General features: G+C 39.0%; 1 protein-coding gene across 6 annotated transcripts in view; it reads left to right on the forward strand.

The window, feature by feature from the left end:
• Nucleotides 1-24,211, forward strand: part of ERCC6 (ERCC excision repair 6, chromatin remodeling factor) — a 72,402-nt gene that overhangs the window by 26,430 nt on the left and 21,761 nt on the right. For all 6 annotated transcript variants that reach the window (XR_003312077.4, XM_026481547.4, XM_026481548.4 and 3 more), the window contains 5 exons: nucleotides 821-946; nucleotides 5,760-5,918; nucleotides 12,750-12,885; nucleotides 22,897-23,067; nucleotides 23,524-23,700. Coding sequence is in view for 5 of the 6 variants with exons in the window: in XM_026481547.4 (XP_026337332.2) it covers nucleotides 821-946; nucleotides 5,760-5,918; nucleotides 12,750-12,885; nucleotides 22,897-23,067; nucleotides 23,524-23,700 (769 nt within the window). In the remaining variant the exon portion in view is untranslated. The remainder of the gene's footprint in view (nucleotides 1-820; nucleotides 947-5,759; nucleotides 5,919-12,749; nucleotides 12,886-22,896; nucleotides 23,068-23,523; nucleotides 23,701-24,211) is intronic.

Here is a 24,211-nt window from a genome sequence, read left to right on the forward strand (position 1 = left end):
TTATATAGTTACTTGGATGCAGAATTAGTCTGGTTAAATGACTACACCTTCCCAACAACCTCAGTGTGTTGTTAAGACTTTCAAATCTTTAGACATTTCTTCTGGTATACATACATGGCATCACCCCTCTGAAATATAAACACTCATCTTATTTTATATCTGAAAAGCATCATATTACTAAATTTATAACTTAGATTTTATTTAATGAACACTTTTTTTCCTGAGTTAGATTTTATTTAGTGAACACCTTTTTTTCTAAGTTGTTTACTTATCAGTCCTTTGATATTGCTGATGGCCCTCCATTAAGTAAATAATATGTTAATCTGATATATAGCAATTTTGACCTAACCTTTGCTTTTTGTTCAAGATACTGTGTTGTTTTATGCTATGACCGTCATATCTTTAGCACAGAAATAGTAATGATAAATAAAATCTATTTTTTGTTATATTGCCATTTTGGAAATAGTTATATTGAAATTTTCACTGAGTCTTTTCTAGAATTAAGTTCATATATCTTAGGAAGTAGAAGAGAAATTTCCCCTTAGGGTATGCCAGAAGAGGCACAAGTAGTTTTGATAATGAAATGGGACCTTACAGAAATATTTCTAAAGTAGCTGTAATAATTCAAATAAGAATTGAATTGAAAAGGAAGGAAAAGAGAATTTTTTTTCTTTGAATATCAGTGTTTTGGGTAATGACGGTGGCAGAAAGCTAAAAGACCATTTTAATTTCCGTCTTTTTCCTGTGCATTATCTAGAACTGTGCTTTAATCTGTCTTGTAACCAAAATAATGAAAATATGATTTTTCTTTTCATGGTAGGAGATGGAATAAGCTGAGGCTGCAGGACAAAGAGAAGTGTCTGAAGCTCGAAGACAATTCTGAGGAGAGTGATGCGGAGTTTGATGATTTTAAAATGCCAGGTTTTCTGTTCAAAAAGCTTTTTAAGTATGTGCCGTGTGTTCTTTCCTTTATATCTGTCATCAAGCCATTGTGTACAAATTAATATTTTAGATATGATACAGTAGTTACCTGTGGGCCCTCAAGGTACTTGCAGCAATTTATTGCAAATACAGATATCGTCAAATGAAATTTTAGCCACGTGCTGCTCATTAAAAGTAGATGATAATAAATGGCCTAAAGTGCGCATGGGGCACGTTTGTAAGCTGGTGAATCTATGTGGACCTGTCTCAGCCAGCTAAAAGCAACACATTTAAAAGCCATCTACGTCGAATTATTTTTTTGTTCTTAGTAATTCTAAGGGACCAAACCTCTAATTTCTTAAGTCAGATGAATTAAGTAAGAAGAGTTGTATATTAAAATCAATATTGGGGTGGTTTTTTTTTTTTAACTTCTGTGTAGAAATAAAAACTATTGAGAGTAGTTTGAGTGTTTTATATTGTACCTAAGGGTATAATACTTTTGAGCTGACCAAATGTGCATCTAAATATTTTATGTAGATGTTCTAATGTCAAAAGAGAAGATCTAGGCAAACACCTTTGGCATTAAGTTGCTATTTCAAACTGACTGTGTTTCCTTTGTGAAGTGGCCGAGTGTTCCAGATAACCGGGAGCTGTGTAATAGATGCTGTAGCCTGCATGGCCTGGGCCAGTCTCCCGTGATGAATGTAAATACGGAAGCGCATTTTCCGTCTCATCACTCCTGGGATTTACTTAACAAGATACTTTAGGAAGGCTTCTTCAGTGCATATAGGAAGTTAAACCATTATATAGTTACTTTCTGTTCAGTAGCATCATTTGGTAGTTGGGTGTGGGATAGAAACTTCTTTCTTTGAGACAATTATGCTTAATCTCCTTCTAGATTCAGTTGTCTGCCATGCCTTAAACTTGTGCAAGAGGTCTATTTAAAAATAACATGCTTTTTATATTTCCTCTCAAAGGGCTTATATTATAGTTTTAATTTTTACCTCAATGAGGGGAGGGTGGGCAAAAGGCGTTGGGAACAGTTATTTTACCTCACTAAATATATAGGAAAGCTTAAATCCTAAAAATGTGAAGTGTGTTGGTTGGGTTGCCATAACTGGACAGAAGCCGACTTATGTAGAAATTCAAATCTGAATCGCTCTAATAATTTTTGCAGACAAATCATTTTGTAGCCCAGAGAGGTGGCTACTTTGTTTATTGCTTCTCCCAAACGAAAATTAACTGTGGAAGGGTATGTAAACAACATTTATTGACAACTCTTTTTATCTTCTCTAAAGCGATTGCTTATTAAGGAACAGTCCAGATAGTACCAGTGTTGTACTAGCAAAAGAAATACCCAAATTATAAATTTAAATTGATTTAACGAAGAAGGATACTTCTGCATGTGTAGTAAGTTGGTATATAGCCTCAAGAGTCAAGTTGAATGTGCACTTTTGTATAAGTGTGAGAATTTGTGCTAACGGAATTTCACAGTTACTAGAACCAGACTTTGCTTACTAAGGGTATATAGGTTTCAGTGTATTGACTTATTAACCCTGTAGTAGTTAATGTAAATACATGTCATGTTTGTTTGTTTTAATTTGTCTTAATTACACATTTCTGCAAAGTATTTTGTGTTCATTTCTAAAAAACATATTCTCAAAATAATTGTTATTAGACTTGTTCCTTTTCTTCTGCTGTATGAAAAAAATTAATAGGATTGATAAGTTTTCATTTTGCCTTTATGATTAAGTTTTAGCCAGGCCAGTTTAATTTTCAGCCGTAGATATATTTTTGCTGTATTTATTGCACTCTGTGGAATTAAATTAACAGGGTATAGTTGTACACAAGGGAGTCAGAAGCTACAGTTATCCATTTAAGCGCTATTTTCTCTAAGATCATGTTTAACTTTTAAATTTCTGTTTTGAAAGTTTGCCCAGCAAATGCATTCATCTGTATAATTTAGCAATCAAATGACAAACTTCAATCTTTTGACCTTACTTTTAGCCACACTAGCAAATGGAATCTTGGGTTAGTGTGACAATGCCAAGATATATACCAATTATTTGTGGTTATTTTGTGATACTTCATTCTCATGGGGAAAGCAGAGTATGGTCCTTTTTTTTTTTTTTTAACTATTGTACAATAGTTTGTAAAATATCTTTATAAGGAGTAATTTTTTATATGCCTTTCAAAGGTTCTGAAAACTATTCTGTAACCTTTCATTTGAAGTATGTCATTGTTTATAGTGTTTATTAGGAAATTAAAGCAACAAAACCTAAGTCACTTAGTGGCACTACTGAAACCAGAACCCAGGCTCCCTAACTCCTCCTCATCCAGCGACACACACCTGCCAACCAATGTGCTGGTGCGGTCTTAGGGCCTTTGTAGAAAGAAAGAGCCACTCTGCCATCTTTGTACAATGTCTCAGTTGTTGGGGATTTCCATGTAGTGGTGTGACTTACAGGGCCACCTAGTAGATATTTTTCCTTAAACCATTTCTTTAGTGTTAATCATTTTATAAACACGAAATCGTATGCCCTTGGAGATTACATTTGTAAATGAGGAGAAATCACACTATTATTGCCTCTCCTGGGTCACATAGGATGCAGCTGTCTTAATGCCCTCCTAAACTCCCTTTGGGATACCGTGCAGGTTGCCATTCTTTATTCCTTTCATGGTTTCTGGAGTGCTCCTCTAGATTTTCCCCGCTTAAATTGATTGGCCCCAAACAAAAAGAGATGTTGGACCCGTGTTAGGAGAGGTGGTGTGGTGTAGTGGTGAAACACTAGAATGATCACTGGGAGATTTTCGTCCTTACTCAGCCTGGAGGAGCTGGTCCCATAGTTGTTCACCACCTCGGTAAAAGGAGGTTGATTAACTAGTATTTAGTGCTTCTGATCATACATCAGGTTTTTTTGCACTATATCTTTATCCACAGCTGAGATTGGTTCATTGTTGTGGTTCACAGTCAGCTTTTAGCCTACATCAGGGGTTCTCATCCTCAGCACACCTGACGTTCTGGACAGAATAATTCTTTTGTTTAAGGACTCTTCTGTGCATTGTAGGATGTTGAACAGCATCTCTGGATTCTACCTACTAGATAACAATTGTACTTTACCAGTTTGAATGACCAAAAATGACTCCAGGGATTGCCAGATGTCCCCTAGGGTGCAAAATAATTCCCCATTGAGAACCGCTGGTCAAGATTATCTCCTAAGTGGAGTCACTTTGGAAGGAGAGGTTCTGGATTTCAGTTCTGGCTTGCTCGTTTTTTTCCTAGCAGTGTGACCTTTGGCAAGTTACTTAACCTCTGTGTGCTTTCACATCCTAACTATAAAATGGGTTGCTTTCTTTATGCAGGGTGGTTGTGAGGCTATATCCAAACCACGTGGCCTTCTGCCTCCCCGGCATTGGCTTCTTAAGGAGTTAGTAGCCATTATTCTCTGATTATGTACCATGTGTTAATAGAACTTGTTGTTCTTCAGTTTACTGATCTTTTATCCATACTAGACTTTACTGTGTTTTGATTTTTAATCCTCTTCCTCAGGGTGCATATTCAGTGTGTATAATAGCAAACTTAATAAGCAGCAACATTCTCATTCGAAGTTTTAGATAGATAGTAATAGCAACAGCTAGAGGTAAACTTTTGGAATTGATTCTGGGGGAAACTACTGGGGGAAGTTAATTATAACATATGATTAAGAGATGAAACTAGTTCAACAAGGAGTAGAGTTCACAGTGAGATTTTAGGTAGACATACCACACATATTGGAGTAGATATCAGGCCAGTAAACCAACAACAAAAATGCCTGTGTTTAAGATGGGAAGCTCATCAGCCTTGGTATTTTTTTTGGAAAAAAAAATCTTTAGATTTCATGGTCTTTTAAATATTTTTTGCCTTAGATTTGTTTTTAAACTTGGCATATATTTTTCATATCATTCTATGATGTCTTTCTTCACTCTCAAAAATGCTTCTTGCGTTATCCCCTTTTTAGCTTCATTTTTAGATTATAGATTAAATATGCCATTGATGGAGAAAAGAAAATACCAACTTTGTTTTTATAGGAGAACATATTATTTTTCTTTGTCTTGTACTCCTTATTTAAAATTTTAATAGCTCTGATCTTTCTGTATCTATGATAAAGCCCCTGAATCAAGTTCTGCTTTAAAATATTAAAAAGACTTTTTGTATTGTTGAGTCTTTAAAGTGTTCTTTTTTTCATCTGCTAATAATATGAGAGAATCATCTGTCATGTACTAATTTTGTGAGCAGCCCTTTTATTCAGACTTGTTTATGGCCTTAAAATTCAATTAAATTTTTCCTATAAAAGATAATATAATTGTCAAGTGACTTTTCAAAAGTATGTGCTGTAAATTGTAGTGTTCTGTCTCTTGCTTTTTGATGCTGTTGAGATAGAAAAAGTAAATGTTAATGCCTCTTTTCCATAGAAAAAATATTGGAACTTTATATAAGTAAAAATATTTGAGATTTTTTTCTGGAAAGATACTGAATAAAAGATAATAAATTTATGCTTGTTTACCAAGCTATTTCTAATGTTGAAAAAGAAATGAAATAGTCCCTAATTACCCCATCTATCAGTTTAATTAGAAATGTGTTAACATGTTCTATAAAGAAAAATTTGTGATTTTATGCCTAGGTAATCAAAAATGTATGACCTTATAAATATAATGCTCATGTAAAACACACATCCGGCATGTTTCTCTGACTGGTACTAGAACCTAGCCAAATGATTAATTCATGAGTACTTTCTGTTATGATCTGTATTATCCACCATTTGCCATTTTCTCTTTCTTGTTGGTGTTTGTTGTTGTAGGTACCAGCAGACAGGTGTTAGGTGGCTGTGGGAATTGCACTGCCAGCAGGCAGGAGGAATTCTGGGAGACGAAATGGGATTGGGCAAGACCATCCAGATAATTGCCTTCTTGGCAGGTCTGAGCTACAGCAAGATCAGGACTCGTGGTTCAAATTACAGGCAAGTGCTCCTCTGCAGACTGTCAGTCTGTGGAGCTCAATTAATATTTCATCAGATGTATTGCTGTGGAGGAGGGTCTTGTGAATTATTGATGACATTTCAATTACAATATTCCTTTAATTCTTTTAGTGGGGGACATCAAAGGAAAATTTTTACGAGACAATGGAGCTGTAGGGCAGGAGAAATTAAACATGTAACACTTTTAATGAATTCCAGGCATTGATGCTTCATTTTGCAGATGAGCCCCACTAGATATTTTGGGTCAATACAGTGTCTAAGGTTAGCTTCTACAAATGGATTGTTTACAAACTCAATTATGTTAATATCGATAGTTTACACAATATGGAATTTTAAATTGGGTATAATACCTTTAGTCCCATTTATTAAATTTTACATTAAAATATTTGTTCTGGCAGGAGACCAGGTGAGCATTACAGTAAGTACAAAGTCTATTCATGGGGAAAGTTGGAGCTTTGGAGAAGCCATTCTCCCGAATTTCTTTTATAATCAGTATGTGTGATAGCATTTGTAGATAGTAATAGTGGTTGGATTGGTTTTTTTTTTACATGAAATTGTCTGCTCACTATGTTTTCTTCTCCCTCTCCCAATCTTCAAGAATTTTATATCGACTCTAAAGCCAAAGCCTAAATGATTGCCTAAAATGATGGAAAATTATGTTTGGATTGTGATCTTTATTCTCTTTAGGAATTTAAATGAACTATTAAAGCTGTGGTATTCAGAAAGAATCAACATTTAAATTGTGTTAGTTCAGTATGTTGGGACTGAAATATTTCTCTCGAAATACAGTGAGCATTTATTTCCATACTAAAGCTGTAAATTGGCTTTATGTAAATCAGTATTGGTAAAAATAATACGAGGTGAATTATGTAGGATAGTTCATCTCTAACCCAGATAATCTGAGAGCTCCTTGGATTCCAGTAGGTTTATCTAATGAGTAACAGCAAGATATTTACTAGACGGTTATGTTGTAGCAACCTCAGACACTCACTGAATAGGGTTTAGAGGCACCTTCAACACAGTTCCAATGTGCCTGAAGTCAGCAACTGCAGAGAGTGACTGTCCTGCGCTCGGGTTTGGCGCCAGAGAAACGTTTAGTATGGAGCCAAATGCAAACCATAAACTATTGAGTAAAGAACTTTTTTTTTTTTTTTAATCGTTAGTAGTGCTTTGTTTTTATTCCTTTTCCATTAATTTAACAGATCACACTTCTCATGAGAAGTATTCGTTTTAGGAATATTTTATATGATGTAGGAAAGGGAAAAAACATTTGGAGATTTTAAAATACTAAATACTTTGTTATTACAGGGAAGTTGTACTGAAGCAGAGGTTTTCCTTCAAATATTAGAGTTCTATTACATATTTTACTTGGAACCATGAAAACATTGCAGCCCAAGGGAAAAGTCAAAGTTGAAAATGAGCATTTAGTGTTTTCTTATCTATGAGTGTCATTAGTTTAGTGTTTTAGAAAGTGCTTTCTCTGTTCTAAATAAGCTCTTTGATTGGCGTGGCTCTGCATCTCTACCTGGATGTTTTTTTGTTTGTTTTTTTCTTTTTGGATAACTGGAATGCCCCAGGCTGCCCCAGATGGTTTCTAGGACAGTCTTTCTTTCCTTAAATGATTTCTGGGATTTTCTTATTTCCCATCTCTTATCTTCCCTTCCCTTCCTATTGTCATGAAACTTGTGTGGAGTCTAATACTCTGGGCCTACGAAAACTCAAGTCCTCCCTGCAGTGTAGTTTTGATCTAAAAATTAAAACATGCTCTCCAGAGTGGTGGCAATCCTACTAGGAGTGAAGGCAGGGCTAATAATGAGCAGCAGCTGTAATCAATTAACTATCAATGCTCATATCCTCTTTTCCATAATGAAATAGTGTGGCATGTTGGATGATAGCCCAGATTGTCTTTATTAAAATAGTACTGGTGGAAGTGGCTTCCCAGAATGCAGTTATGTATCAGCCAAACAGCCGGGCTCTTTATGAATAGAGGTGTGTTGGGGAGCGTGGTCCCCTCGACTTCCATGTGCCAGAGCAAATTGTATCACATTTTTCTCACAATTTTATAACCTGTCCACCTCTGCAACTCGATGAACTTGGAGTTCTTCGCTGTGTTTATGTCCTAAAGAAAAATAGATGAATGGTTAGATGAAGTTCTCAGTGAGCTGACATGGTTCATTTTGGCTATTTACATTTTCTCTGAACCCCTGTGAACTGTGTAGATTTGGGGGCCCTAACTTGAGATGGTCTTCGTGTTGCAGTTTTATGGCCCATGGTCTTTGAAAGTTGTAAGTCTCTGGGATACCAAGAAGAAACTTCATGGTAAAGAAGTTTTTTTTGGTTTTGTTTTTTAATGTGTTTTGCATGTGTGTTTGTTTTTAAAAGAGGGAGAAGCTTATTACGTGCAGTTGTAAAAATCTGTACTGGTTTTTGTGCTCCCAGTTCATCATGTGCATACTACCTTCTTTTCCCTTGGCCATTCATATTATAACGATAGGTCCCCTGAATTTCATGATGAGGAAATAAATAATTTACCTTTCAAACTTCAGTTAATACTTTAAGGTCTTGGATATCATTTAGTAAATTCCTGGTTACAAATAAAATGGCCTGAAAAAGTTAATTAACTTTCAAAGGTAAATATTTTACTTTGTAATTCCTGGTAAGTTCTAGCCTGTGGATAGCAGGGTTTCCATCCTGTAGGTTGAAGTATTTGACCATTGGAGCTATTGGCTTGTCCTAAACTCATTAGATAATCAATGCTAATCAAAGATGAAAGGAATTTTAGCCAGTTTGGTAATTGATGCTAATTACTCTAGTACATTTAGCCATTACGCTCATCTCACTGGTTTTGAGGGTTGGAAAAGGGTGGTTCAGTTGATGTGACAGTTAATGGATTTGATTGCCCCTCCTGTGGTTCAGCAACAATCTAGGTCTGCTCCTAGATTTCCACTCAGTGTGAAAACCTCCATAGTCTTCTAATAGAGGGAGAATGGCAGAAATGAAAGGGCATCATAATGCCAGATATGTGTTCAGCTAGAATAAAATATTGGTCCTAAATGACACTGTGAGTCATCAGTGTAGCCGTTTGCAGAAAGCATGTGATAAAAAGAAATAAGTGCATGTAGCTGAATAAAGCATGTGTATGTATTTATACTTATTTGAAAGTGACTTTGTTTGTAAATATTTTAAACAGGTTTTGATTGGTTGTTTCCTAATCCCTGCTAAGCGCATATTGATAATAACTCATGTTCCCCATGGAGGATATAAAGAAGCTGGTGCATTTAATCCATTTAGAAGGAAATATTGTCATGAAGGGGGCCAGAACAGAGTCATGCCATCCCCAGGGAGCTTGAGGGGGTGCCTGCCCTTAGTGAGGAGCAGAACCTGGCTTGGGTATTTGGGAAGTGTCAAAGTCTGTTGTAGCCTCTACTTCTTGAGCCCTTAATATGGAGCAGAGGGGCAGGGGGCAGTAGCTGTAGCTGAAGGATGAGAGGATTTAGAAGTGGATGGAGGCATTTTGTCACATTGGAATATAACTGAGCCTCATTTCAGTTACGGCTTGTTTCTGTAATAGAACTGCAGGTATTTTTGAGCTGTGCAGAAGATTACTTTTAATATTTCAAGCACTGTGTGATTTACTCTGAGTAACTTACAAAAAAATTAAGCTCAGAAATTATTTACTGAGCTGCAGCAAAAAAATAAAAATTACCCACGATTCCCTAACTCAGAAATAATCTCTTTTAACGTTTCAATGTATTTTCTACAACCTTTAAGAAAATGTTTTCATTTAATAAATCCAGTATTCATTAATTACATCCTGTGGTCTAGGCATTTGAAGAAGAGGCCATTCCTACCTTCAAGGGGCTTAGGAAGGATCTAACACACAATAAAAATACGAGTGATACCTGTTATGGTAGGGTTAGTATGGGGTCCTAACTAGTGTGGATATACCAAGGAAGAATCCTTAACCCATCCAAAGAGAAAAAGGAAGACTCTGTAAAAGAACCTCAGGGCTAAAACACAAGTAGATGGCAGCTAGGATAAGGGGAACGTCGAGAGATCAGAGGAATATGTGCTTTGTAGGAACTGAAGACAGTGCTGGCAGGTGGCGTGCTGAACCACAGAGGCAGATGTTGGGGTGGGAGCCGTGAGAGAGGTGGGGGTGAAGAGGTGAGCAGAGGTCAGTCCTTGTGGTCTCATAGGCCAGCTTAAGGTGTGTAGATTATTCAAGAGCAGTAGGCAAACATTAAAGCTTTTCAGGCAAAGGGATGAGACATTCAGATTTTTGCTTTTTTGAAATGTCTGTGCTAAAGAGTGTAGTAACCTAGGTAAGAGGTGATAGTGGCCAGACCTGGAGTATCAACAGTGTAGAAGGAGAGACAGGTGCCTTTCTTGGAGATAGACATGACATGAACTCAGTGTACGTTGAGTAGGTAGAGAACAAGAGGGACAGATCAGTGATGAAACATGGATTTTGAATTTGGGCACCTGGATAGTGGATGACAGTTCTTTCCATTGGGTTTGGAAACATGGGAGGAGGGCGAGGTGGGGGAGGATTGTGTGTGGTGCTGTGGGGACATTTAACTGGAGAGCCAGCAATTAGACATCCAAGCATATGGTACTTTGGAGTTCAGGAAAGAGATCTGGGCTGGGGACCTAGATTTGGTGTCACCCGTGTAGAGGGAGTAATTGCAGCTATGGGAATTAATGAGGTAGCACGGGGAAGTATACGTAATGTGCATTTAGCTTCAGATATTCAACATCCTTGTTGGGCAGAAAAAGGTGGGGGAGGGGGAGAGTGGCAGTGATTCTGCCCCAGAATGAGTGAAATGTAGGCCACGTGACCTCAGCGTCCTCAGTCAGTCTTGGCTCCCAGTTGTCTCCTGTAGCATGAGCTGAGCGTGAGTCTAGTGCTGAAGAGATTCCCATAGTTAGTCTGACTTTTGCTTAATTTTCATCTTATGTACCAACTGGCGCCCAGCTCCCAGCAGGACTGAGGATGAAGTGTGGCCACAGTAATGGGAGTATGGATTTCTAGGCACAGGCAAAGGGATTGGTCAGACATGAAGAGGGACACTTGTTCCAGTATAATGGGGGGAAGGAGTGCAGGATGGTGCACATTCGGTTAGTTACCTGTGGTGTGCAATGTATCAGGATATTTTGGTTACAAGTAGGCAAAACCTTACATTGAGTCAGATGTTCACAGTATATGTGATACCCCTAGGAACCTACAGAGAAGGTGGGCAGTAGACACAGCATGATCCGCAGCTCAGTGATGTCATCAGGGTCCCAGGGACTTCAGTTTTCTCCTAAGGTCAGTTCTCCTTGTAGTCATCAGATCTCCTTGCACTGTAGCCCAACTGCCCAGCAGCCACTGGGCTGTGTTTCCTTGTTCACATGTGCTAGGAGAGACCGAGAGAGAAAAGTCTCCCCCAGCCTGGAATGGGAGTCCTTCCTTCCTTATGCTGAGTGAACCAGTCTTACCAGGCCCTGAGTCGAAGAGTGAGTGGCGCCGGGGAGGGGGCCGGGTACTGTGTGCTGACAGCTGTGGATGAACCCAGGTTTCTGCTTCTCCCACAGCCAGGCAGTGGTCAGATCCCCATCAAGTACAGTGTGGGAAGAAAGAGGGAACACCCGCACAAAATCGTGGTTCTATTGGGAAGGAGAGGGAGGGATGAATGTTGAGATAGTGTCCATCACAACCAATCTGCCAGTTCTCTATGTGAAAGTGAGTTGGAGTGATTCCATAAATAGTTTTGTTTTATAAAAGACTTCTTATGAGCATTTTTCCAGGTTTTTAAATATTCTTCAAAAGTGATTTTAATGGTTCTGTGATATTCGATCTTATTTAACAAGCCCTTATAATATTTGCTATATGGCACTGTTCTGAACACTTTACAGGTATTAACTGAATTAATCTTCATTTAACCCTATGTGATCAGTACTATTATTATTCCCATTTAAGATGTGAAACTGAGGTTCAGAGAGGTGAAGTAATGTGCCCAAGATCATGCAGTTAATGTGTGCAGAGCTGGATAGACCCAGGCAGCACTCCTAACGACTAGCTTGTGCTGAATTAAAGAAATGGAATGGTTTGTTCAGCACTTGTCTTTATGGACGTTTAGGTGGCACCCACTTTTTCCACGGTGTAGATAGTGCTACCGTGGATATCCCGGTACATGAGTGTGTGTTTGGGACTGCGGGGTCAGTGGGTGACTGCTAAGACTCTTGCTGTGTCGTGCTCCGCTGCTTTCCCCAAGAACAGTGCAGCTGCACGCTTGGTGTGGGCTTGCCAGATCACTGTGATGCCCCCACACACATGGAGAAGCGAGCAGCACGGTGTCATGAAAGCAGGCCGCGGCGGTCAGGAGACTGACCGTAGGAATTGCTGCGTCTGCTGGTAACCACGTCGCCTTGGGCATGCCAACCTTCGGATCCCCCGAGCACGGCAGCATTTCTGTCCTGCTTACTTCCCCACGGCTGGGAGGTTGAATGAGATCCTGTCGGTGAAAACTCCTACGATTCTCTGTTTGAAGAGATACATAACACCTTCCCTCACCTGGAATAGAAGAGGAAAGGAAAGTATTTTTGTTATGTAATTTTTGTTTCATTTTCTTTTACTTTACACTAGATCTCACTTACTGGGTGTTAACCTCAACAGCTTTTTCTTTAGAGAAAATATCAATAAATTTCCATAGCTAGGCTTTTCTTTTTCAAACTGTTAACCTATTTGTTTCCTTTTTTGTTTTTTGGCGGTTAATCGTCCATATGCTGTCATTCACGGTTGTGTTTTCTTCTTGAACGTTTTGGATGCAGGTTCAAGGGGTTGGGTCCGACTATAATTGTCTGTCCAACGACAGTGATGCATCAGTGGGTGAAGGAGTTTCACACGTGGTGGCCTCCGTTCAGAGTGGCAATTCTACATGAAACCGGCTCCTATACTCAAAAAAAGGTAACACTACAGTACTTCAGTACCTGTTGGTTTGCTTGGTTTTAAACTTCTCCATTTTACATATTTGTTTCACCTTTGATCCCTGTATTTTTTTTTTTTATTAATGATTTTTTATTATGTTAGTTACCATACAGTACATCCCCGGTTTCCGATGTAAAGCTCGATGATTCATTAGTTGTGTATAACACCCAGTGCACCATGCAATATGTGCCCTCCTTACTACCCGTCACCGGTCTATCCCATTCCCCCACCCCCCCTCCCCTCTGAGGCCCTCAGTTTGTTTCTCATAGTCCATAGTCTCTCATGTTTCATTCCCCCTTCTGATTAGCCCCCCTTTCTTTATCCCTTTCTTCCCCTACTGATCTTCCTAGTTCTTAAGAAGTTCCATAGATGAGAGAAATCATATGATAGTTGTCTTTCTCTGCTTGACTGATCCCTGTATTTCTTAAATGTATGTTCCTGTGTTTCTTTTATGCATTAACTTACTGATTTAATTTAGAGCTCTGTTATTTTCACAGTAGTTGTGAATTTAGACGTTATCATTCTCACAGTTCATAGTGGCCTTGAGACGTGTTTGTTGTCCAGCAAAACACAACTGGGCCCAGACAGGGCACCACAAGCCTGCTAGCGTGAGTGGGGCCATACATTGGGGGCTTACAGAACAGTTAACTAGTCGGATTTGGGCCATTAGCAGCTGTCCACAGTTTTAGGAAAGTGTAATGTAACTCCTCATCGGTAAATGCATCTAACATGCTCTTCAACATTTTTAATGAACAAAAGAACAACCTGCCATTTTGGGAATTTCCTGATTTGTTGCTTTTCCTATTGTTGTTTTTTAGTTAAATTGCTTTGTGTTCTCTGAATCCCTGGTCATCATGTAAGCATAACCATTGTATTTTGAAAGTTGGATTTCTTCACTTATTTGTAGTTTTAGTTACTTTATTAAAAAGGAGGTTGGTTTGTGCTCAAATGGGTAGCATAGAGAGGTTGTATTATGCTTTTTTAATTCTCAGCTCTGACCATCCAGACTGTAAGCTGTGTAAAGTGCCCTTAAGCGTTTGCTGAATAGCTGATAATTACATTTCTTCACCGTGGGTTTACAGGTTACTTTATTGACATGAAGTGGCAGTTTGTTATGAGTTCTTTCTTTCCCAAGTCTTTGGAGCTCTTGAGTGAGCTCTCCTGTGCCCCCACGCAGCGTGCCTGAAAGAGCTGCTGCATGTTTGCCTCACTGAGTTCGACACACGCGAGCCCCTGAACTCCATGGTTCTTGCAGTTTCGCCCAGTACCCCTTTCCTCCAAACTCGCATTTTGTTCAGGATCCTGAGTAGTGAATCATAGCATTCATAGAAGTGGATCAGGAGTATCTATAATCTGGTAGCTCAAGTTTGATGAAATAGAATCTTGCTTATACTAGCTGCTGTTAAAACCAACTGACTTTGCCCTGAATTTTAAATGGTATATGGAAAACGAACTGAGTTAAAATAATTAATGAGGTAGGGTTAATGCTGTGATCAAAACAAAACAGTGATTTTTAACAGCATGATAACCATTTGGATTGTTTTTCTAGTAAGACTAAATTGTTGTAACTATCTTTTTGTCACCCTTGTAAAACATTTTTGATACCTTTTTCACTTCCATCGTCTGTTGACATTTTGTAATGTTCTGTATTGCAAAATCCAGCAGGATTCATTACTTGATGTTTCTCTTTAAAAGGCACGTTTTCCATATGTTCCTCTTTATCCTTTTATTTTCTTTTAGGCTACTGAAGGGCATCTATTCACTTTCACCTTTATCATAGCTTACCTGCATTTCCTCTTTTATTATAACCTGAAGAACTATCTTCATATAAATGAAATGTCTGCGTTGGTGCCTTGCTTCCATATTTGGAGGGCAGAACTTGAGAGAGTAGATCATTCACTTTGCAGTGATTCCATCTTCTGAAGTGGTTTTGCACACACAAACACATGCATGCATGTGATTGTTCATAAATTTTTTTGGTGCTTTACAGTTTGCTAAGGACCTTAACTTGAAGTTTCTTATTTAACTTTTTTTTGAAGATTTTATTTACTTATTAGAGAGAGAGATAGGTAGTGACAGAGATAGTGAGAGAGCACAAGCGGGGAGGAGAGGGAGAAGCAGGCTCCCCGCTTAACAAGGAGCCTGATGCGGGGCTGATCCCAGGACCCTTGAATCGTGACTGGAGCCAAAGGCAGATGCTTAACTGCCTGCGCCACTCAGGTGCCCTCTTATTTAACTTTTGAGGAAAAGCAGTAGACGTATGTTTTTCCTCTGACCCTTAATTAACTCTACTGTTTCTTTTCCATTATAAAGTATCCCAGATCTCTAAAGATGTAAGTTGTTATACAAAAGACCAAAAAGGTGTTCGTTTGCATCTTACAGACCATACTCTTGACTTAGAAACAGAGTTTATTATTTATTATTGTTAATATCAGTTTATTATTTGTGATGAAGACACATTGAATATACTTTAAATCCTTTGCACAGACCTTGTTAGTAACACTTCCAAGATCAGAAATCCAGCTGCTAGGGGGCGCCTGGGTGGCTCAGTCGTTAAGCGTCTGCCTTCGGCTCAGGGCGTGATCCCGGCGTTCTGGGATCGAGCCCCACATCAGGCTTCTCCGCTGGGAGCCTGCTTCTTCCTCTCCCATTCCCCCTGCTTGTGTTCCCGCTCTCGCTGGCTGTCTCTATCTCTGTCAAATGAATAAATAAAATCTTAAAAAAAAAAAAAGAAATCCAGCTGCTAGATTCAAACACCAAAGTGACATTTGATACCTTTGCTCCTTCCTTTTTATATTTGTTCATGAAGATCTTTGTCACCACCCCATGCACACCTGTTGGCTTGCAGATAATGTGTTAGATTGCAGTTATTTAACTGTTTTTTTAATCATATTTCAAATATTATGTCAGTGTTGGTCTGACCTCTAACCCAGCATCTAATGCCTGACTTCCTTTCTGTTCTTATCAGCTAAGATTCTTTTTCTACATGGGGGAGCTTTCTGTGCCCACGGGCCTGTCCAGATAATGGCACTCTGAGATAGGGACATTCCGTGCTGGAGAAAATACGAAAGAGAAGAGAATTTCTCTTTGGAAAATGTAAAAGTACTAATTCAGGAATTGTTCTGCTTATCACTCAAGTAGATTGTCTTTATTTTCCTAATGATTTGTTGTAGCAGATATGACATAAAATTTTGAAAATTAAAAATTAGAAATTTCATTTAGAGCACAGACATCAGATCAATTTCTGAATGGAATGCATCCATCATTCTTCTTCCTTACATTGCCTTTTAGCTTCCCACCTCTCTCACCATGTGACCCTGTATTATCTTTGTTAACGCTCTCTTTGACTGACAGTGTAATTTAGAATTACCAAATGTAAACCCAGCAACCATGCAGAAGAATATGTGGCTAGTGTTTCCAACCAAACAATCAAATCAGATAAAGACATCTTCAGTCTTCTAGATCTTCTTTTAATGGTCAGTTGAAATCTCATTTCATAGGAATCTAAGATTTTCCTTTTCTCATTATGTTTTGTGATCCCTTTTTTTCTAACATAGAGAAACTTGATACATGAGTTGATTAACAGACATTTGTTGAGTAACTATAAACATGGCATTGCAGGTAGTTGAGGCTGTTAGGGCTCCGAAAAATGGATATGATGTTTTTAACTGACCTTGAAAAGCTAGCCATTTTCTTGGGGAGAGAAAATGTACTTATGCCATAACTCACCGTGGGTGGTGGCATCTTTAGCACTGTGTTATGAACTTCATTTAATTGTTAAGGACCCTTTTTTTCAATTTGTTGGAAGACGCTTAATGAGAAATTTCTTGCTTATATTCTGAAACAGTTGTCACTTTGTCTCTTCCACCTTTTCCTGCTGTCTCCTACAGATATGGTAATTCTGTGGAGTATTTTTGATAAATCGAAGAGTTTTATCTCATTTTGACAAGCTCGTGGCACTTAGAGGCATAAAGGTAGGAAATGCAACAATTGCATAAAGGTTCCAAAGTGTAGTTTTTGTCATTACCAGACCAGGGTTTGAATCTTGGATTTGCCATTTTATAGCTTTCTGAACTTGGGCAAGTCACTTAGCTTCTGGGGGCCTAGTTTGATCTCCAACACAGTGAGTATTTTTTGGTAATTTCGTGAAGAGTTGTTGAGGTGATAGAGATGCACGAGCAGCTTAGTGTTGTCCTTGGTGTGTAACATTTACTCAGGGAATTCTTACTGTTAGAAACAAAGAATGTTGCAGACCCATTCTTCTTGGTAGTCAAAAGAAAAGATGCTCTGCTGTTTCTGACTGATTCAATATAAATACTTGGCTAGATTGAAGGTTAACACTTGCTTTATCACACGTGTTCGTGGGCATTCACGTCTAGACCTTTTTTTCTCACATCCAGATGCATTCGGCCCCAAAAGGAAACAATGAAAGAGCGTGTTAAAATTCTTTTTGCGGAACACAAGTTGTGATTAAAGAACAAACCACGGGAAAACATGGCTGTTTGATGAAACTGCCATCACGTGTTCTTTAAAAAGGCCCGTTTTCTGGAACACTAGAGTCAAAGGACTTGGCTTTTTAAAGAGCTGGAAGGGAGTCAGGCAAAAACATAACAAATAAAAGTAGAAAAGGGCCACATGGTCCCTCAAGCATCCTAAATATTTCAGACCCATTCCAAGTACACAAATTATAACACAAAGTGATGTAATTCCTATTAACTTCAGAGACGGTGTATACACCTGATACAAGAAATGATAGATGCTATGCTTGTTCTGTGAGGTATATTGTAAAATTATGTTGCTGGAGCCCTTTTTTTCTTCATTGTCAGCACAAATCCTTGTTTATTAAAGATTTAGCTTGAAGGAAATTTTAATTAATTACAGGTGCAGTAAATCCTGCCTGGGAAGCTGCCGTGCTGTGTTTACCGTGAATGGCCTTCATGTGCCTGTGCTCCACTCCGCTCTCCCCGCTGCCTGACAGTGTGATTTATGGCTGTTGTTTTCTACCAGTCCACTGTTTGCCCTCTAGGAGGGATTGGTCTCCTGAGCCTCCATAATAACAGCAGCACTTTCACAGACATCTTTTAATGACAACAGCACTGCATTCAGTAAGTCAGGCTAATTGCAGATGTACCCTATTAATTGCAAAAACTAGGAGAGGTTACATATTTTACAAGCTTTTAATTTGAAACCGCCCGAGATGATTTGTCTTTAAGTGTTTGGATAGAGACGTCCATAATATTCAACAATTCGCCATTATTGAAACTCCAGACTAGGCCATTATAGAATTCTGAGATTGAATCAGGTGAAAACAAATAGTCTTAGATGGTGTTTTTACCTAGTGACTGTTAAGTGGAAGTTACATTTTCAATAGGGACATTAAAAAAAAAAATTCTTATGCTTCCTACAAAAGTGTCTTTTTGATTCTTACTCATCATCATACATCTTTCTGAATATGTTAGAAATTGTTTATTTCTATGGCTTAACATTACGGAATTTTCCAAATAAACTTCAGTCCTCATTAAACATGCAAAAGAAGCTGAACATGGTGCCAGTGGTGTGTATTTGAGAGGCTTGGCATCTCATTTGTTCAGCTGTGGTGAAGTGACATCCAGAATCCAGCTCGGGGTGGCATTCCCTGGGGGGGTGGTTAAGGGAATGGCCATGGTGAGTCTTTGCATCCAGCAGTTATAAGAGTTCCAGGGTCCTGAGCAAGTGGACCCACAGTTGCAGGGCTTGGCTGCGACCCAGGGGACATTTTATAAACGTGGGTGGTAATTTGACATCTGTTGGTTTTGAAGCCCCAAACATTTGTAGTTGTTTTTATCCCCCTCTTGTCTCTCCACAGCCACAGAGATCCAGGCCTGGAGGAGAGTTGGGCAGGGACATTCTCTGTTTGTGTGCTGCCTTCTTGGGGCCTAGCTGCTTCATGACTTCTAGCAGCCACTGCTCTCCTGGCGGGGGAGACGGGGGTAGGGTTGTAGCAGTGGCCTGTCCATAGTCTCAGTGGAAGGTTTAGATGCAGAGCAGCTATTAGCATCAGCTCCGGCTTCTGAAAGTCACAGGGCTGGAGGGAGGAGGCGTTCGAGAGGGAGCAGCGCATCTTTGGACAGCCCGCTTTCCTTCATGGGCGCTGGTAGCTGTGGCGGCCCGTGGTGGTGGATTAGCAGTGCAGTCAGGCGAGTCCCGGGAGAAACCTGTCTGTGTGTTTGTAAGGCTGTGAATGCTGAGGTTTTTCCTGTGCATTCACCGAAGGTACGGAGTTGGGAAATGGTGAATCAGGTGTGGTCTTCAATGTAGGACTGTGTAGGCATTGAAAACCGTGACTAGGAGGATGGCAAAGTAGTAGTCACGATAATATAGCTCTCCCTGTTGAACCTTTAAAGTGTATCCAGTTAGCATCCTTGTTCTCTAAAGCGGTTTTACAAACTCGGGAGTTTTGAGTGTGTTATGAGATGAGAAAGTCATTTCTCCCTCGTTTTTCTCTTTCAAAATTTTTTGGCTCTTACTGCACCGTTTTATACTCTGTTAAGTTAAAAATACTCCAATCCTAGTTCATTAACATAATACTAAAATCATTTTTGAAGATGCTGAGTTTTATAAAATTTGTATAATTGTGATTACACGAATATTGCATTAGGTTTCCTGATATTTTGCTCTTCTTATATTCCTGTGATGAGTCTTATTAGGTTAATATACGGCTAGGTATTATTTATAAGTAGTGAATTTCTAGTAGGGAGTATACGTGTAAGTGTGTTGTGTCTGTCAGTTTTGAAAACAGATTTTTGCTAGCCTTGTAGTAATGAATTAAAACGCGTCCTGTCTTTTTCTGCATTTTGGAATAGTTAAACAACAGGGTGGATTCCTACTTTGCTCGTGAAACCCTTTGGGTCTGGTTGACTTTTGGTGTGAAGAGCATACCATCTTTTTCAAGTTCTTCAGTAATTGGTCTGATCGGTTTGTCTCATTTTTCTTGGGTCCATTTTGGTACTTCACTTTTTTTAACAGTTGTCCTCTGTCAAAGTGTTCAGGGTTTTGGCATGAGCTCACTAGTGGTAGTGGTGAGAAGACTCATTTGTGTACAAGTGTCTACATCTGGGTTGTGCTCTTTTGACACTCTCACGCTGTGCGTCTGACTCTGCTCCATGGGCTGACCTGACAGAGCTTTGTCTGTTTGTTTTTTTCAGTGAGCTGTTTTGTTTTATGCTTTTTCAGTTCTTCCAGTTTTGTTTTTTTATGGTCCACTAAGTTTTGTTTTTATCTTATTCTCTCATTTTCCCTTTTTAGCAGATTGCGTTGGCTGACTGCTCAGCTTGGCTTTAGCCTCAGTGGCGTGTAAAGAATGAGTATTCTTTGTGTGGTCAGAAACTCTGCTGATAGCTATTAGAAGGAGCTCACGGATGCTGGTGCTCAGATCATTTGTGCTTTAATATTTGACCTCTTGTTTTCTTTAATCTTACTTTCTCTCTTCGGGTCTGTCGGGTCCCCTGCAGGCTGTGGCTGTCCTGCTTCGTCAGTGCAGCTCTGGGGCTTTGCGCCCCGGTTTGCTGCGGGTCTTGCTGGTAGGTGAAGGTGCGTGGCTCCTCCTGTGCGCACTGTCTCCTTTAAAATATCAAATATCCCTCTTTGTTTCCTGTTAGTTTTTTTTGTCTGCTATTTGTATTTCTAGTCCTGCCCTGTTTCTGTTTGCATTTCTTGGGTAATTCCCTTATTTTCAGCTTTCAGTGCCAGTCTCGTGTGGGCCTAAGGGTTTGGCCGTGTGTACACACTGGAAAGGTCTTGCTGCTAATAACCCACTGTCATGACTCCTGGTACATTTAGTCTGAAACCAGCGATCGTATTTTCTGTTTTCTATTTTCCTGATTTTTTTTCCCTATTTTCTATTACTTTTTCCCCCTAGAGTTGTTTGATAATTCTATAGTCTATTTCTTTTCTTGTATTTATGTGGAAGTAACAGCTATGGATCAGTAGATGGGCTTGTTTTTTACGAATGTAATCCAGCCTGTTTTTTTTCACAATTAAGAAGCAGACAGTGTCTGTCACCTCTGCCCCTTTTATTTTTCCTGTTCTTAGTCTAGGTTTGGTTAAACTAAACAAGAATTATAGTGACACTTAAAAATATATCCCTTTTTATATTTTAGGTTTATTTGTGACAGTTTCATTAATATTTAAAACAATGTTTTAATATTTACTTACTGTTCTAATACAGATTTCCCTGCTATCCAGAAAGTAGAGCATTCCTATAGAACCTTTCATACACTGAAATGGCTTGAAGTGAAGAAGCACTTACCATCACTTTATATGGAGAAGTTCTTGAGCGTTACCAGACCCAAACAATAACCTCTCTTAGGCTTTTCTGATACCTTAGGATACATCTTGCTAACATGCACAAAATAAATTGAGATAATGCATAGATGCTTATAGATCAGTTCAAAGCTACCGCGCTTGCTGCCCAGATGCCGAGTGTAGTTCCCGGGGAAGGAGCTTGGTGGCGCCACTCTTGTGCTCGCCATGTGCGCTGCCTCTATAATGGCTCCCTGCGAGACAAAGACTGAATGCTGTTTTTGCTTTTCACCCTTTTTCCATAAAAGTGAAAATCCTCTTTGGCTTTCTTTTGGTTGGCAAAAACAGGTACTGATGTAGGGATTTTGTGAAAGTGAAGAAGCTAACTGAACTTTGGAAAAGCAGAGGATACCTGTAATTTTTTAAAGAACTGGTATACATACTACATGTAATTTTTCCTTAAATATTTTTTTCTTTTACAGTTAAGTATGAGACAGCTTTGCCTAGTATTTAGTTAATACTAGCTTTGGAGTTGGCTGCCCGTCTACGTTCAAATCATGACTCCACTACTTACCAGCTATGTGACCTGGTATATTATTACAGTTTCCTCCTCTGTAAACCAGGGGTTCGTAATAGGACCTTCGTCCTTTTTCAGGGAGTTGCTGGGAGTGCTCTGTCTGTGATGAGCATTCTGGGTCAGGGAGCTCTGCTGTCTGCCTTCTGCAGAGTGCTGTGTGTTTTAGGCACACTTTCTTCTGCCCTTGGAAAGGGACTGTGTTCTTTCAGTGACCATACCTCTGCCTTGGCTGGAGATAGAGTGTACTATACCTGGCCTTTCTCTCACTGGTTTATTTTCTGGTTTTGCCTGTCTGGAGGTGGAATTTATTTTTTCTGTCAAGCATGACTGCTAGTTTGGATCAGTGCAGAATTCCAGGGTCAGAGCATTTCCCCTGGAATTTTGGAAAGATTGTCTCCTTGCTTTCTGACAGTTTAGTGTAACAGAAGAGATGCCCAGCTCAGGTGGAGTCTTTTTCCTCTGAAAGGAATCTTTTCTTCTGTTTTGTTCTGACTAGACGCTACAGCGGTTTCTCTTTACTTTTGGAATTCTAGTAGGTATATGCCTAGGTATAGGTCTCTTTCAGCGTTTCTGCCTGACACTCCATTCCATTTGCTCTATAGACTCCTGTTTCTCCTCAGAATTTTTTTTATATCTTTTAAAAAAAATCATTGCTTTAATATCCTTTTTTATTCTTTCGTCCTGCAATTCATGTTCTGCATCAGTAGAGCGCCTGGATTTGTCTCTCTTGTCTCCTTGGCTTTTCTCTCATTTTCTTTTTCTTGTTTTAAAATAATACCTCACTTCCCATCTATCTTGTTGTTTTAAGTTTAACAAGAATTGACACAAAGGATATTTTAGAAAAATAAATATTGGATAAGTGTTTACGTATTATAACTTTTTCTAGTCTTCTCTTGAGGGCCCTCTTCCTTACTAGATCTAGTAGTCAGTGTTAACCCGCTACAGATTAATGAAGCATAGACTGCCAGTCCTGATAATGTGTAATTGTAATCGTATATATTACGATTGTATACATATTTTTAAAGTGCGTTAGATTACATCGTGGAAAGGTTGCCATTTAAAGGATCATGCTCATTTAGTTTATTTAAATGAGCTTATTTAAAACTAGCTTTACCATTTTATCATCCTTTTAGGAGAAACTAATTCGAGATATTGCTCATTGTCATGGCATTTTGATCACTTCTTACTCCTACATTCGGCTGATGCAAGATGACATTAGCAGGCACGACTGGCACTACGTGATCTTGGATGAGGGACACAAAATTCGAAATCCGAACGCTGCTGTCACCCTTGCTTGCAAACAGGTATGACCTTTTATAGCAAGGGAGATTTCCAGGTGGAAAATAGTATTTAATTGAGAATAAACTCTGCTTTTAGTAACACACTTACTGACTCTTGTGCCTTTGCATGAGGAATTTGAAATACACATTTTGCCTTAACGCAGAAAATTCTTTATTCTCACCCATAATCATGGTTTTAAAAGTTCTCATTGTTCACATTACTGTCTCTTATAGGGGTCAGTTGTTAGAATGTAACCAAATCCAACTCTCATCCCTGGTATTCAGCTTGAGCAATAAGAAGAATTCTTCCCTGTTTATTTTTTCTATATTTCATTAAAATGTCTACATTTTGGAGATGATTGAAACGATATGTAAAAGTGTTAAATAACCAGGATTGTGTGGGAATATTTTGGGGTAGGGATGGTGTTCATCTCTTAAAAAGTGAATTTAATAAAAAAAGTGTTTTCTTTCCCCAAATAGTTCCGCACCCCTCATCGCATCATCTTGTCTGGCTCGCCGATGCAAAATAACCTCCGGGAGCTGTGGTCGCTCTTTGACTTCATCTTCCCAGGGAAGTTGGGCACATTGCCCGTATTCATGGAGCAGTTCTCGGTCCCCATCACCATGGGGGGGTATTCAAATGCCTCCCCAGTGCAGGTAACGCATTAGGCAGGTAACACTTCTAGGCATTTTGATATTTAAACTGTTCCTACCTAATAACTATACTTTGTAGTCAAGTCATTCATAATATAAGAGAAATGGCCAAGCTTATGAGCTGGTATCTGCCAAAAATCACGAAACTATTTTTGCTTGACAGCTCGTATTTTTCCAGATGAGTTTTAAAAAAATCATATAACGTATTCAAAACTGGTCAGAAATTATGAAGCAAGAATGAAATCAGTTCTGGACACTATATAATTTAGTGTATCTTATAAGACAGAGTAAAAGCTTAGAAAAAGGGAAGCCTGGGAGGATTGAGTTGTTCAGAGAGGACTTAATGCAACACTTTTAAAATGTCCCTTAACCTGATCCTGGGAAAACAGACCAAGAAGAGTGGGGCATTCTAGATTAGGGCAGCGGTGTGAACACAGCTGTGCTGTGTGGCCACAGGCCACAGTGAGAGACATGGCTGATTGCACTGGAGATGCTTGTGGGGTAGCAGGGAAGG

The sequence above is a fragment of the Ursus arctos genome, unplaced genomic scaffold, assembly GCF_023065955.2.
Source record: "Ursus arctos isolate Adak ecotype North America unplaced genomic scaffold, UrsArc2.0 scaffold_7, whole genome shotgun sequence".
Classification (NCBI taxonomy): domain Eukaryota; kingdom Metazoa; phylum Chordata; class Mammalia; order Carnivora; family Ursidae; genus Ursus; species Ursus arctos.